Here is a 15,807-nt window from a genome sequence, read left to right as displayed (position 1 = left end):
AAATGGCCAGAGAGCAGAGACAAAAAGGGGCCGCTAAGCGGGGGCCCGGAGAAGAGAGCCGAGCCCGCTTCACCCCCTCCGCCCCCCACACACTTCCCGCACCACCGCCTGTGAGCTCCTCCGCCCGGCCCGGGCAGTGGGCATCTGCCTGCTCGCCCTCGCGCCAACCACCGGAGAGCTTCGCAGCCCTCGTGCGCTCCGCGGTCCCGAAGCCTGTCTCCCGTGCCCGGCTCCCTGATCCCCGCTCTGTCATAGGCGCTCTGGCCCGCGGCTTCCCGGGGGAGGCCCGGCTGGACGGACAGGGGCCGATTCCAGCCAGGGAGGGCTTGTTGGAGGCGCAGCTCAGGGCACCTAAGCCCCAAGCCTGCCTGGATGGCTGGCGATGCCCAGTGTCCCTAGTGCTCGCAGCAGATGCGGTCTGAGGACCTGCGCGCAGACAGCGGGAAGCTCTGCAGGGTGGCCCCTGGACCGGACGCCCCTCGGCCCTGACAGGGCTGAAAAGTTGTTTTCTGAACCCCGTGGGCGCCCCTCTGCCCCCTCCCCCCGAACCTGCTCGCGCGCCCCCTCCCCCCTTCGTCACCTCCTCGAGTTTCATTCTTTCAAACTTTTTGAGACCCTAATTGGTGGTCTCGGAGCGGCTCCTCCGGGACTCCCGCCTCCTGAATAACTCTCATCACGTCACCGGGCCTAAGAGGGGCGTGGGGGTGAACGAAAGGACTCCCCTAACTTTTTTTTTTTCCACCGGGGCCGAACGGGGGCTCCGTGATGATTGGCCAGGGCGCATCTCTGCGTGCCTGTCAATCACGGGGCCTCCGGGTGGCTAGGGGCGGACCGAGCCCCAACCCGGGGGATCCGAGCAGGTATATAAGAGGCCCGGAGAGCGCCCGGCCACACTGCGAATGCGACCAGCCCGAGACAACGCATCAGGTGCGAGTAGCCTGCAGGTTCCCGCTGACTTGGCGCGGAGCGCTTCGTCACGCCTGCCCTTCCCGCCCGACCCGCCGGCCCACCGGCCCCCGAGCGCCCCTCCGACGGAGTCCTCAGGCCTTTTCACCGTGGCCGCTCCAGCTCCGGGAGCGCCTTCTCCTCCCGCCACTCTGGCGCACCTTCTTCCCGCCCCGGCCATGTACAGCCTGCTGGAGACTGAGCTCAAGAACCCCGTGGGGCCACCCACCCCGGCGGCAGGCGCGGGCGGCCCCGCAGCCCCCGGCGGCGCAGGCAAGAGTGGCGCGAACGCAGCCGGCGGGGCGAACGCAGGCGGCGGCAGCGGCGGGGGCGCGAGCGGCGGCGGCGGGGGCGGCGGGGGCAGCGATCAGGACCGCGTGAAGCGGCCCATGAACGCCTTCATGGTGTGGTCCCGCGGGCAGCGGCGCAAGATGGCCCTGGAGAACCCCAAGATGCACAACTCTGAGATCAGCAAGCGCTTGGGCGCCGACTGGAAACTGCTGACCGACGCGGAGAAGCGGCCGTTCATCGACGAGGCCAAGCGGCTGCGCGCCGTGCACATGAAAGAGTACCCGGACTACAAGTACCGGCCGCGCCGCAAGACCAAGACGCTGCTCAAGAAGGACAAGTACTCGCTGCCCGGCGGCCTGCTGCCCCCCGGCGCTGCGGCCGCCGCTGCGGCCGCCGCTGCCGCCGCCGCCGCCAGCAGCCCGGTGGGCGTGGGCCAGCGCCTGGACACGTACACACACGTGAACGGCTGGGCCAACGGCGCGTACTCGCTGGTGCAGGAGCAGCTGGGCTACGCGCAGCCCGCCACCATGAGCAGCCCGCCGCCGCCGCCCGCGCTGCCGCAGATGCACCGCTACGACATGGCCGGCCTGCAGTACAGCCCCATGATGCCGCCCGGCGCCCAGAGCTACATGAACGCCGCCGCCGCCGCCGCCGCCGCCTCGGGCTACGGGGGCATGGCGCCCTCCGCCGCGGCCGCCGCGGCCGCCGCCTACGGGCAGCAGCCCGCCACGGCCGCCGCCGCCGCGGCCGCCGCCGCCGCCATGAGCCTGGGCCCCATGGGCACGGTGGTGAAGACCGAGCCCAGCTCGCCGCCGCCCGCCATCGCCTCGCACTCGCAGCGCGCCTGCCTCGGCGACCTGCGCGACATGATCAGCATGTACCTGCCGCCCGGCGGGGACGCGGCTGACGCCGCGTCGCCACTGCCAGGCGGCCGCCTGCACAGCGTGCACCAGCACTACCAAGGCGCCGGGACTGCCGTCAACGGAACCGTGCCGCTGACCCACATCTGAGCGCCAGCCTGCGCTCGCCGCCCCTCCGCCCCACCCCGCCCCGCACCCCCGAGTTGGGACGCCTTGTTTAGCTTTGCTTGCCTGGGACTGTTGCCTTGTACCGTTGATGGGGAGGACAGAAAGTTTTGCAGTAGCTGTCGGGTTTTGTACAAAAGCAAAAAGGAGTCCGGGAGCAGCGGAAATGGGACTTTCTAGAGCTCGCCGGCCCCTCGCCGCTGCCCCTCCCTCCCCTTTTGTAGGCTGGGAATCGCTGTGTCGTTTGCAAAGAAAAAGCAGCCCCCCTCCTCCTCCTCCTCCTCTTCCTCCTCCTCCTGTGTTCCTGGATTTTTCTGTTGCATTTGAAAATATTGTCTCGTTAGTTTGCTGTTAGCCGAGGAGTGAGTGAATGGGAGAAGCGTACTCTCGGGTGAGGCTGGCCTGAGAACTGCAACGCCCCCAGTCGCGCTGCATCTGTTTTCCTCGTGGGCTTGGGGGCGGGAGGTGGGGGGCTGGCCGCGCAGAGCGGCGCGGCAGCCGAGGGCCGATGTTAATTTATAGCCAGGTGTGCGTGTGTCTCCCGCCTCGCCGCCCCTGGCCGCGGGACAGCTTCTGTCCAGTCCGCATTTAGGCTGTTGAGTTGGTGCTTTCTGCCGTGATCTGTTTGATATTTCGTCGCGCTAAGGTATTTGGATTTCGTTTGGGTGGTAGGGAAGGGGCTGTTTTGTTTCAGGTTTTTCAAGGTTTTACTCTTAATTCCTAAATGAGAGATCAATAAATTTTATAACCAACATAATGGAGTCCTGGTAATTTTGCGGGCCTAAAACTTGAGGTACGGGTTGGGGAGGGGACCATCACTCGGTATTGCGGCCCTGGACCCGTTCCGGGGCGGGGGGAAGGTGGCCTGCGGGGGGGGAGGGGGAGACGAGCGTGCTCTGAAATGGTTTCTTTACAACTACTGGTGGTCCCCCAAACAGCGCCACTCGACATTTTCAGCTGAAACTCGGAGGAGAAAGCGGTTTGTCTTCCCGGGAGCGTCTCTGGGGAGCGAGCACCCCGCGGCCACGCACTTGTTGCTCGCGGCGAGCGGTCGCGGGATGAGGGCCGGAGGCGACGGCCACGCGGGGCAGGGAGAGGCCGCCGCCGCGGAGACCGGCCCCCACAGGGGCACCTTTACCTTTGTGCACCCGGGCGGGAAGACACTGGAGCTCAGGTGAAATAGTTACAAAACGAAAACCCTTCGGAAATCTCTATTAGCCTCTTAAACATAAATGGTTGCAGGAATCCCTCGCAGGAGAGGAGCACCTTTCAGCCGAGATGGCTCAAGCAGTGGAGCCAGCGTTCAAGGCTGGAAGGTGTGGTTTTTTTGGTTTTGTGGGGTTTTTTTACAGGCCACCTGAGATCTTACAGGCGCTCTCAAACTCCTCCGATGGCTTTCTCTTTTGGACTTGTCAACCCAGTCCGCTGACTCCTTTTCTAGAAGAGGCTCCCTCTCATCCCAAGCCTCGGGTTCGACCTCTTCCCTCCCCCCACCCTCCCTCCATCCCTGACCCTTGGGTATCCACTGTGCCCCCCAAAGGCTTTTCGTTTCGCGCCTGGCCACACGGCCCCAGTGTATCTGTTTGGGGCCTAGGAAGAAAACAAACAGAACCAGTGTTTTTTTACCCCCTCCTCAGCTGTTTGAGGTGATTTCCTTAATCCCTCTAATCCTGTTACCTCGCTATCCCAGAATAACTAAACCCGGGCTTTCCAATAAGCTCGGCCTGGTGTACTGGTTTTTATCCTTATCCACTTCAGACCACAGGTTTCTTTGCTTGAGGTCTGCTGGGTTCTGGGCGACAGGATCTCCCGTAAATTGGCCCGAATTCCACATTTCCTACCGGCTTCCTTTGTGCGGGCCGGCCATTCACCTGCGAGCCGGGCCGGGCTGGGGGGAGGGGCGGGGGCTCTGCGCAGCTTCGGGGGTCATGCCCGCTTTTTACACATCACTGCGGATCCTGGAGGCTAAGCTCACCACGCCTCTCGGAGAAAGGTCGGGTCTCCCAGGGGAAGGCAGCGCCACCCCTCCCCCGCCCCGCCGCACCCCACGCTCGACCGTACCCCTGCGGGTGCGAGGGCTCGCGGCGGGGATGCACGGGCCTGCTGCGTCCCGGCGTAGGCGAGGCCTCGGTGCCACTGCCCCCTCTCCCCGTCCCAGGGCCGCGGACCTCGGGCCCCTCCGAGCAGCTCGGGTCTGCAGTGATTGGAGCCAAGCCACCGGCTGCCGGGTCGGCGAGCCTCCTTGCTCCCACCCCCACCCCGAGCTCCAGGTCCCAGGGGCGGGAGGAAACTCTTGTCACATCCACCCCCCTATTCATATCTTTCACAGTGTTTGGGCCTCCACAAAATACCTGTCCGTAGGTTACTCAGGGTTCAGATTGCCAGCGATTGTGGACACAAGTTTGGTCTGAAAGACTCCAGGAAAGGGAGGGTGAAAACAAGCCATTCCGCCCCACTGAGGGGGCGGTGCCAACGCGGGAATAAACTGACACTGCTTCTTTCGAAGAGTCCATTGTGCTGCTGCCTTCTTAGAAGTGCCAGGGTCACCCTTGCCGCCGGTCTCACACACTGCTCACTCCCTCTCTCAGTATCCACGGCTTTGTGCTCGACTTTGTCTGATTTCCAAATTGCCTTTAAGAGAAAGGATTTCATCAATCAGCACATTTGGAGGCTTTAAATACAGATGAAAGATAATCGTTTGTTAACTTCAGCAACAGGGGAGAGAACTGTACTGGCCTAGAGTTTTCAGACTAGAGCAGCCCCTCCTCCCGCCCCCACTTCTTGCGGGACAGTCGCCCCTTAATCTGTCTTACAGATTAGGGTTCTGGTAAAATTTAATTTGAAATAAGGGCTCTGCTGCTTAAAACGGCCACAGTAACAAAACAAAATCTGGTCCGTCCCCAACTCCTGCCTCCCCCCGCTAGTTTTTCCATAGGAGGAAACTGGCCCCTAAAGGGGAAATGACAGCGCTCACGGGTGCTGGGCTGGTTCTCTGGCTGCGCAGCGCAACCAGACTCCCAGCCCCGGAGGGCTCTCGGCCCTGCCCCAAGATGGAGAGAAGCCGATGAAAGCCTGGCCCCAGCTGCCTCTCAGGCCCTTCATCCAGCCGGCTCTCTGGAGAAAAGAGGTAATTCCTGACACAGACACCTAGTGGCCACCGCCTGGCGAATGGTGAAGTGATGTGGGTGGGAAGCACGGGGTCCCTCCAGAGCGAGAAAGGGCCGGTCTTTCAGCGTCCCCTGACAGCCGCATAGTTACCTTTTGGTGGGAATTCTCTAGCCTACAGAGAGATTGTCTTTCCTCGGTTCGTCTATACCACTCCTCTCACTGAGCTCCCTCCTAGGAATCTACAGGCGGAGAGGGCATCCAAAATGCAGGTAAAGATTTATGCACAGAGACGTTCATCACAGACGTCCTTGCCGCAGTAAAAGTCACACACAACCCAACTGTTGGACAGCTAGGAAAAGCTCATGAAAAATACGTTGTCCCAAAAAAGACCACTTTGCAGATAGTAAAAATGGTGTGTGCAGAGATTTCTCGACACGCTTAAGCGTTAAGGGAAACGCTTACAACACAAACTGAAAAGAGTGAGATGTACAAAAAGTATGTTCGGTATGTACGACCTATTTAAAAAGAAGTATACATGACTGGGAAAATACACAGAAATGCAGGGTAGTATTTTGAATACGGGTTAGTCTTCCTTCTATTTCTTCGTACTGTGCAATTTTCTGATAGGATTGTACTCCTGGTATCACCAGAAAAGGCAGTTTTAAAATACATTCGGTCCCAATCACAAATACAGACATGTGTCTCCTTATGAAAGAAGAAAAGTTCAGGCCTTCCCCTCGATTGTTTTGGGGTGAGGAGGGGGCGGGGAGCCCCAGGAGCACTAATTCCCTAGTTCTCCGGGCTGGGGGCTGCAGCCAACACACCAGAGTAACCCCCTGCCAAGCACCCTCCTCAGAAAGCGGGAGCAGGAGCAGATTAGTGACGGCTCCGTCATTCTTCAGAGCCACTCACTGGAGAAAAAGACCTCCTTGGGAGCCAAGCTGAACAGCTTGGGCAGCGGGAAGCAGGGGCCACTGAGGAACCAGAAGGCACGTAAACCCAGGGGCCTGGGCACCTCTTCCTGCCCTCTTGAGGGGGGGGGGTGTGGAGAGCCAGCCCCGGGGGTTGGGTCCTGGGCCAGGCAGAGGAGGGGCCAGATGCGCACCCAACCAGCATCCATGCAGCTGAGTGGAACACAAGGTGCTGTGTCCCTTCTCCCCATCCCCGCCATCTTCATCCGCCGTCGGCTTGCTGGACCACGGTCCTGGCCTGCGACCTATTCTCCCTGCATCCACTCTGCTCCTCATCAGCCCACTGTCCATAGAGCACTCCCTCCACTTTTCAAACATAAATCCTACCACTGTCACTTCCCTTCCTCATAATCTGGTGGCCTCCTATTGATTGCTCTTGGAAAAAAAATGTCCCCCCTCCTCCAAAGCTTTGCCTGATCAATTCCATGTACTTCTACTCCTCCCTCCTTCAACCCCAACCAGGCCCCCGCTTGAGAAATGTTTGTCGAATAAACAGATCGTTGTTGTTGAGGATTTCATATCTGAATACATTTTTAGGGGCCACGCCTGCAGCTTGCAGAAGTTTCCGGGTCAGGGATTGAACCCAAGCCATAGCAGTGACCCAAGCTGCTGCAGTGACAATGATGGATCCTTAACCGCTAGGCCACCAGGGAACTCCACGTTTTGAAGTCCAGTCATTTTCTCACACAAAGATTATGGTGCAAGGTGCACAATTATTTTGCATCTGTGGAACTTCCCCGAACCTTCACATCAAGCACAGATTTCCTGACCCCCAAAAAATCTACTAGCAAAAGTACAGAATTTCTTGGGAGTTCCCGCTGTGGTGCAACAAGATTAGCAGCATCTCTGGAGCACTGGGACGCAGGTTCAATCCCCAGCCTGGCCCAGTGCGTTAAAGATCTGGCATTACCGTAGCTATGACATAGGTTGCAAGTGCAGCTTGGATCTGATCCCTGGCCTGGGAACTCCGTAGCCTGAAGGGGTGGCCATGAAAGGGGCAAAAAGGGGACATAATTTCTTTCCTGCTAACAGGATGAGTGCAAGCTTGTGAACATGAAGACTGAATCTGTCACCTTGGCTCCATCCCTTACCAGCTGTAGGCTCTTGAAGACGTCATGTACACTGAGCCTCAAGTGGGAACAACAACAATGTCTCTGGTTTCTTTTGAGGATTCAAAAAAAAAAAAAAAGATGTTTTGAGAGCTGAGCACAGTGTCTGGCCCACAGCCATTGTGCGGTATGTGTTAGGGATGATTATCACCTGTCTTAGGAGCCTCCATTGACTCTTCAAGGGAGAGATAATGCTCTCTGGTCAGTGTCTATATCTCCTACCATCACAAATGAAATTACTCATTTCTGGGGCCAGTTCTTCTATAGAAAGAAGGCAAACTAAAACATCACCATTCAAAATGAACAGATCATATGACAGACACCAAAACCTAAACACAAAAGAAAAAATAAAGTATACTTCATCAAAATTAAGCTTTTTTTCTTTTGCTTCAAGGGGCACCATCAACAAAGTGAAGAAATAATTTACAGAATAGGAAAGATATGTACGAATCATGTATCTAAGGGGCTTGCATCATGACTAAATAAAGAATTAAAACTCACTCAATAATAAAAAAATTACTCAATTAAAAATGAGCAAAGGGGAGTTCCTGTCATGGCTCAGTGGAAACGAATCTGACTAACATCCATGAGGACGCAGGTTCGATCCCTGGCCTTGCTCAGTGGGTTAACGATCCGGCGTTGCCGTGAGGCTGTGGTATAGGTTGCAGATGTGGCTTGGATCCCGCGTTGCTCTGGCTGTGGTGTAGGCCGCCAGCTATAGCTCCGATTCGACCCCTAGCCTGGGAACTTCCATATGCTGCAGGTGAGGCCCTAAAAAGACAAAAAAAAAGAAAAAAAAAAAAAAAGGCAGTGACAAGTGTTGCTGAGGATGTGGCAAAATTTGAATCCTTATATTGGGCTAGTGGGAATGTAAAGTGGCAAAGCCACTTGGGAAAACAGTCTGACAATTATTCGCAAGGTTAAACATCGAGTTACCATATGACCCAGCAATTCTACTCCTAGAGATAACTGAAACATATATCCACTCAAAAAAGTGTGCACTGATATTCAGAGCAGCATTATTCATAATAGCCCCAAAGTGGAAACAACCCAATTGTCTATTAACTGATTAATGGGTGAATACCATGTGGTGTACGTATACAGTGGAGTATTATTCTGCGATAAAGAGAAATTGCGGACTTGGATATATAGACAAGGTTGGTATACACACATGTACCACTAAGCTCTGTCAACTGATGCGAAGGCCTAGAAACAGTGACATCCCAATAGCAACAAACACATCTAGAATCCAGACCTTTCGTTTCCAATATCATTCTCCAACAAAAGGAACCAGGGATCTTTGGGAAAATGGCTGCTCCTAGGACTGGGGCCAGAAATATATAAAATGAGTCTGGAACATCCTGCAGAGCCAAAAAGTAAGGAAAGGTAAGAAAGAAGGAAGGATGGAAGGAAGAAAGGAAGGAAGGAAGGGCCACAATAATGGGAGTGTGTCAGAGGGACACAGGAGCCACGTAAAAGAGCTCCTATTAAGCAAATCTGGAACAATTTGAGCAACAAAATGCATAAAGTAGTATTAGACTATAACCCAAAGTTGTGGCTCAGCAGTAACGAACCCGACTGGTATCCATGAGGGTGTGGGTTTAATCCCCGGCCTTGCTCAGTGGGTTAAGGATCCCGTGTTGCCATGAGCTGTGGTGTAGGTCACAGACATGGCTCGGACCCCACGTTGCTGAGGCTGTCGGGTAGGCCGGCAGCTGTGGCTCTGATTTGACCCCTAGCCTGGGAACTTCCATATGCTTCCGGTTCAGCCCTTAAAAAAAAAAAAAAAAAAAAAAGCATGCATCCATACTGATATAAATGAATAATTAAGTAAACACATAAATGAGAGGACACGTAAAAAAGAACACATAAAAGAGACTTTCTGTACACAGGTCTAAATAATTTATGTAAATACTCTGGCTTCAGGGAGGTGGAGCATAACTCTCCACCCCATAAGTGTGGGCTACTCAGATGGACTACCTTCCAAAGAGAATAGTAGGGAAAGAGCAATTCTGCAGCGGAGAAGTCTAACCTCGGCCAGAAGATGAAAGTCATCAGCAGTGATAAGTCATATTGATCTAGGTACCTTGATGTGATAAAAACAGCGGTTTTCCTCTGTGGTCTTCCTCCCTCAAACCCATAATTCATCTAATCATGAGAGAAACATCTGACAAATTCTCATTGAGGATACACTACAAAATATCTGACCAGCAATCCTCAAAACTGTCAAAGTCATTTAAAAACAAGGAAAGTCTGAGAAACTGTCACAGCCAAGAGGAGCCTAAGGAGGCCTGATGATTCAATGTTATGGAAAAGTAATGTGGTATCCTGGATGGGATCCTGGAGCAGTTAAAAAAAAAAACTGAGGAAATCAGAAAGCATACATTTATTTAGTGATAATGTATAAATATTGGTACATTAATGTAACACATGTACCCTGTAAGAGGTTAATAAAAGAGGAAACGGGTTATGGCAGTATATAGGAACTCTCTGTACTTTATTCTCAATTTTTCAGAAATCTAAAATTGTTCTAAAAAGTAAAGTGTATTTTTAAAAAAGAAAGGAAGTACTGAGACATACTACAACATGGATGAACCTTGAAAATGTTATGCTAAGTGAAAAAAGCCAGTCATAAAAGACTACATATTATATGACTCCATTTATGGGATTGTCTAGAATAGGCTCATCCACAGAGACAGAAAGTAGATCAGTGGTTGCCTAGGGCTGGCAGGATTGAGAGAAAATGGGGTGCCTATTAATGGGTACAGGGTTTCGTTTGGGGTGATGAAAAAGTTCTAAAATTGATTGTGATTGTGACGATGGATGGCGGTCTCACAACTCTTTTTTTTTTTTTTTTTTTTTTTTTGCTGCAGCATGCAGCGTCTTGATGTGGGATCTCAGTTCCTGGACCAGGGATCAAACCCAGGCCACAGCCAGCAGTGAAAGCGCCAAGTACTAACCACTAGACCACAGAGGAACTCCCACGAGACTCTTTTAAATGTACTAAAAATCATGAAATTGTGTATTTCACATGGATGAATTTTATGGTATTGAACTATATCTCAATAAAGCAGCTATTTTAAAAAAAACCACATCCTGATGCATGATGGTAGGAGAAGAAAGATGGATTGGCAGGCAATGTGTCCAGTCCTAAGGGCTGCTGTACACACCAGATGCCACCTCAAAACCAAATGCATTCTCCAAACCTAGCGGTTGGAACAGGAAGAGTTCTCAGAAATCATTCAATCAGGGACCCTCATTTTACACTGAGGGAAACTGCAGCCAGGAGCAACTAGAACAGGCCAAGGTCACTTGCTTGTTAATGCCAGAATCAATGAACCAGAACTCAGGTATCCTGCCTCTCTGTTCATTGACTTTTACAACTATCTCCCAAGCTGCCTTTAATAAGGTCGACTATGTTTCTAGCCACCTTGATCATGAACCTCTTCTCAGTTGGAGGGTAGATAGACAAAAGCAAATCATTACCAAAAGAAAGACAAAATAATCTTTTCAGTTACTAAAAACCTAGATTAAATCTCCAGCTGAGTTCTTGGGGTAGCAACTCTGCTCAAAACTCATTTTACAAGTGAGTGTTTTGTGTGTTAAAGGAAATCTCCATTGAGACAAAAAGGCTCTTGTTTTTAGAAAGTAATTAAGAGCTTGTTTATTTTTAAAATATGTTAGTTTCTATGGAAATGTCAATGAAATTTAGCAGAAGTTTACAAAACCATGTATGTTTTACTCTTAGATTTTATCAATATCCTTATATATGTGAATTTTGGAAATCCCTGATGAGGAAAAAAACCAAAAAACAAAACCCATGTATGACACTTAATAGACATTATTCAAAACATTTCCTGAATTTTTAATTTAAATATGAAACAATCTGGGACTTTTGAAATGTGTTCGAAAACCTTTGCCAAAGCCAACAATTTATTTATTCCATAAATATGTTTAAGGTATTCTATATGTCAGGAAATGTGCAAGGATCTGGGGGCAACAGGAAGTCACAGGACTCACAATACAGGGTTGGAGAGACAAAGTCAACAGGGGACCATGTCTTGTCACAGAATGAAGGGAGCCATTCTACCACAGAGCCAGGGTCTGCGAAAGGGCCGAAGAAGGGGCTTCTTGGAGAAGAAATCATTTAAGCTGCACCTTCTTCGGTGTGCAGGACTTTTATAGGAAGAGAAGGAGTGGTGGACATTTGAGACTGATAGAACAGCATGAAAAAGACAGTCATAGGCCCTGGAGTCAGGGAACTTCACGTGGTTAAATAGCAAGGCTAGAGTTCGCACTGCGGCTCAAGCGGATCGGCGGCATCTCTCCATCACCAGAACACCCACCCGACACACTGGGTTAAAGGATCCGGCATTGCCACAGCTGCAGCGTAGGTTGCAGCTGTGACTCAGATCTGATCCCTGGCCCCAAGAACTCCATATACCACAGGTGTGGCCAAAAAAAGAAAATGATTAAGTACGTAAGTAAATAGCAAGGCTGCAGAGAAAGGGGATGGAGAGATGTTGTGGGAATCGAGGCTGAAGACGTAGAAAAAGTCCTACTTGTGAGCCGTGAATGCCACACGAAGGTCTATGATCCTGTACTCGGTGGGAACCAAGAAAGGATTTTGGGCAGTGCTCTATAAAGATCAAGCTGACGGCAGCGTGGAGGACACACTGGAGACAGAAGAGACTGGAGGTAGGGAGATTAGCCAAGACCATGTTTCATTTTGCTTCAGGCAAGAGAGAAAGATCTGAATTGGTGCAGTGGCCGTGAGGCTGAGAAGTGTTAGCATCCAGAGACAGAGATCTCTATTGCACCTTGGGTGGGGGTGCCTAGAGAGGGAGGTGGCATAAACAAGAGAGAGCACAGGAAAGGGAGTCTAAGTTCTTAACCTTTTAAAGAGAAGAGGATGAAGTTTTACATGTGACTTTAGTTTGGTGCTATATGATTCTGTACACAACCACAATCATTTGTATCACTTTTGTTCAAGTGAACCACTGCTCCATCAAATTTAATGTGGTTTTGTATGGTCATAAAAGCCAATTCATCTACTGATATTGCTCACTTGAAAAGAATTCTCTCCATTTGTTGCTTTATTAATTGCTCAATTGAAATATCATGGATTATTTGCAAGTACACAGTTTGAAACATTCAGATTTAGCCTGTGCACGCTATTCTTTTAATAGTTTTCCATTGAATTATAGTTAATTTATAATGTTGTGTTAGCTTCAGATGTATAGCAGAGTGATTCAGTTGTATATGTATGTATATATACTATTTTTCAGATTCTTTTCCATTATAGGTTATGACAAGACATTGAGGGAGAAGGATCAAGATGGTGGAGGAGTAAGGTGTCATGCTCACCTTCGCCCACAAACACATCAAAAAAGCATATCTACATGTAGAATGATTCACACAGAACATTTACTGAATGCTGGCAGAAGAACTTAAACCTCCAGAAAGGGCAAGAAACTCTTCACGTAACTGGGTAGAACAAAAGGAAAAAAAGAGAGAGAGAGAGAAAAGGAATCAGGATGGGACTAGTGCTCCTGAAAGGGAACTGTGAAAGAGAAAAGGAAATCCTGGGAAGCCACCTAACCAACAGGTAGATCCACCGAGACGGAGGGACCTCGAAGTCGCCGAGAAAAGCGCAGCAGCTGGACTGAGAACAGCAAAGCAGAGTGAGAGCCGCACAGATCATCTGAACCACCGGCTGGGACACCACAGCCTGAGACAGGTGGGGGCTGGGTGCTGAGACTCAGGCTCCGGAGATCAGTTCTGGGGAGAGGACTAGGGTTGGCTGTGTGGAGACAGCCTAAGAGGCTAGGGATTGGTGCGCCACTGGCTGGGGAGCCGAACGCCACAGCCAAGGGAACCTGAGAGGAAGTCTGGGCCCATAGGAGAAGCAAGGTGCTGTTGTTGGGGAGGGGGGGAAGAGGAGGGGCAGACCGCCATAGGAATCTCCCTGAGCATGGGGGACTCTCAAAGGACGGGGCACCTCTGGTGCAGGCTACAGGTGGCGAGAGGCCACTTGCTTGGGCTACAGGAGACCAGGTGCCTCTTGCGCAGGCTAGAGGTGGCTGGACACCTATCGTGTGGGCTAAGGGCAGTGGGGGGCTAAGTGTGTTGTGGTGTCTTTTGCGTGATCAAGAGGCAGCAGGGACAAACCACAGCGGTCATCTCAGAAACGAGAGATGGGCATGGCCCGCCACCACCAGGGGTCTGTGAACAGGCTCCACCTGTGGCCCAGTCACCTCAGAGATCAGCGAAAAAGAGAGCACTTCAACTGAGCACCACCTGATGTTGCTCTTACTCCCCTGGGAACACACCTGCCCTGCTGCTGCCACTGCTAAATGCTCTGGGCAGTGCCCACACATGCCTGAACACTGTCACTTCCCAGGACCCTGCCACTAGGACCAGCCTGTGCAACACCTCCTGTGTGGGCTAAGCAGGACGGGGTGCTTCTTGTGTGGTCTATAGGTGGTGGGGGCAAACTACTGCAGTTATCTGACTCCAGAGGTGGGCGTGGACTGCCATCACTAGGGGTCTGTGAACAGGCACCACTTGCAGCCCCAATCACCTCAGAGGCACCACAGAGGATGGCACTGCGACCAAACACCACCCATTGTTGCTCTCACTCCCCTAGGTATTCACACACCCTGCCGCTGTCACTGCCAAGTGCTCCAGGCACTGCCTAAATCTGCCTGAGGCTCATTACCACTTCCCAGGGCTCTACAACTAGGAGTAGCCTGTGCCACCTTCCTGCAGGTCCTTGCTACTGCCAAGAGCCCAGCAAGCAGGCACTGACTACTAGCCCTGCCCATTGCCTCCTTCTCCCTGGAAGCACACCCAGCACCCTATCGAGGGGAAAACAGTCTGCTCACACTGAAGAAAGAGACAGCAAATATCCAAACTCTCACACCAAAAATAAATAGTAACCCTCCACAAAATACAAAGGGGCACTCTTGCATAGAAATAGACCTCCGTCCTGCTGTCCGGCACTGGAGCTGTGTCCAGTCTCTTGCCACAGAACAGGATGGAAGATAAAATAAAGAATGTATGTATATGTGTGACAGGGTCACTTTGCTGTACAGCAGAAATTGGCACAACATTGTAAATCAACTGTATGGTAATAAAATAAGAAGATTAAAAAAATAAAAAAAATAAAAAAAAAAAGAAATAGACCTCCGAGACTACAGTAGTTGGTTCCCCTAAACTCACAGAATAAGAAATATATAAGTGAAAAGAAGAAGCTTGGGAACCATTCCCAGTGAAAAGAACAGGAGAATTCAAACAATGAAACAGAAAACTACAGTCTGATAGACACTGAGTTCAAAAAGGAGATAGTGAAAATACGGAAGGACTAAAGGGTGAATATGAAGGACTTAAGGGTGGATATAAATAGCAAGCAGATTACTTTAGAAAAGAACTAGAAAATATAAGGAGGAGCCAAGAAAAATTAGAAAATTCATTTGCAGAGATGCAAATTGAGTTAAAGACACTAAGGAGCAGAATGAATAATGCAGAGGAACGAATTAGTGACTTGGAAGATAGAATAATGGAAATCATCCAATCAGGACAGCAGAGAGAACACCAAATGAAAAAACATGAAAGCAATATAAAAGATCTATGGGATAATATGAAGTGGGCCAAACTACTCATAACAGGGATTCCAGAAAGAAAAGAAAAAGAAAAGGTGATTGAAAATATATTTGAAGAAATTATGTCTGAAAACTTTCCAAATCTAAATGAAACAGCTATCAAGATACAGGAAGCACAGAGGGCCCCAAACAAGTTGAACACAAATAGGCCTACCCCAAGGCATACTATAATAGAAATGGCAAAAGTAAGAGATAAAGAGAGGATTCTAAAGGCAGTGAGAGAAAAATAATGCATTAATTATAAGGGAACCCCCATAAAGCTATCAGCTGATTTCTCTACAGGCCAGAAAAGAGTGGCAAGATATATTCGAAATTCTAAAAGGGAAAACTTTGCAGCCTAGAATACTCTATCCAGCAAGAATATCATTTAAAATAGAAGGAGAAATAAAGAATTTCTCCAACAAAGAAAAACTAAAAGAGTACAGCAATACAAAACCCATTCTAAAAGAAATACTGAAAGGATTTCTCTAAATAAAAAAGAAGTAAGAAGAAACAGGATGGAGGAAATCGCAATCACTTAAATAAGCCCGTATACAAATCTAAAAGGGAATCACTATTGCAAAAGTGACTATTAAACACAAGGAACAGTAAAAGGACAAACATGAAGGTGTTAAAAAAGGACTTCAAGGAGTTCCCGTTGTGGTGCAGTGGTAACGAATCCCACTTGGTCATGGTGTATGATCTTTTTTATATG

At 50.7% G+C, this 15,807-nt stretch overlaps 2 protein-coding genes across 3 annotated transcripts in view; one reads left to right on the top strand and one right to left on the bottom strand.

Moving 5' to 3' along the window:
• LOC110257749 (uncharacterized) overlaps positions 1-15,807 on the bottom strand; it is a 643,664-nt gene that overhangs the window by 197,325 nt on the left and 430,532 nt on the right. Inside the window, exon 2 of one of the 2 annotated variants that reach the window (XR_014835878.1) lies at positions 4,613-4,892. The exons of the other annotated variant lie outside the window; for it this stretch is intronic. The gene's annotated coding sequence lies outside the window, so the exon portion shown is untranslated. The remainder of the gene's footprint in view (positions 1-4,612; positions 4,893-15,807) is intronic. 2 annotated transcript variants of the gene reach the window in all.
• On the top strand, positions 893-2,350 carry SOX3 (SRY-box transcription factor 3). The gene has a single exon (XM_003360464.5). It carries the CDS (start codon positions 900-902, stop codon positions 2,244-2,246), a length of 1,347 nt encoding a protein of 448 aa, XP_003360512.1. The 5' UTR covers positions 893-899; the 3' UTR covers positions 2,247-2,350.

This window comes from Sus scrofa, chromosome X, assembly GCF_054392235.1.
Source record: "Sus scrofa isolate SSC_HxYL_T2T_F1_AM1 chromosome X, Sscrofa_HxYL_maternal_Yorkshire_Landrace_v2.0, whole genome shotgun sequence".
In the NCBI taxonomy this organism is placed as follows: domain Eukaryota; kingdom Metazoa; phylum Chordata; class Mammalia; order Artiodactyla; family Suidae; genus Sus; species Sus scrofa.
This window is presented reverse-complemented; position numbering and strand designations above follow the sequence as displayed.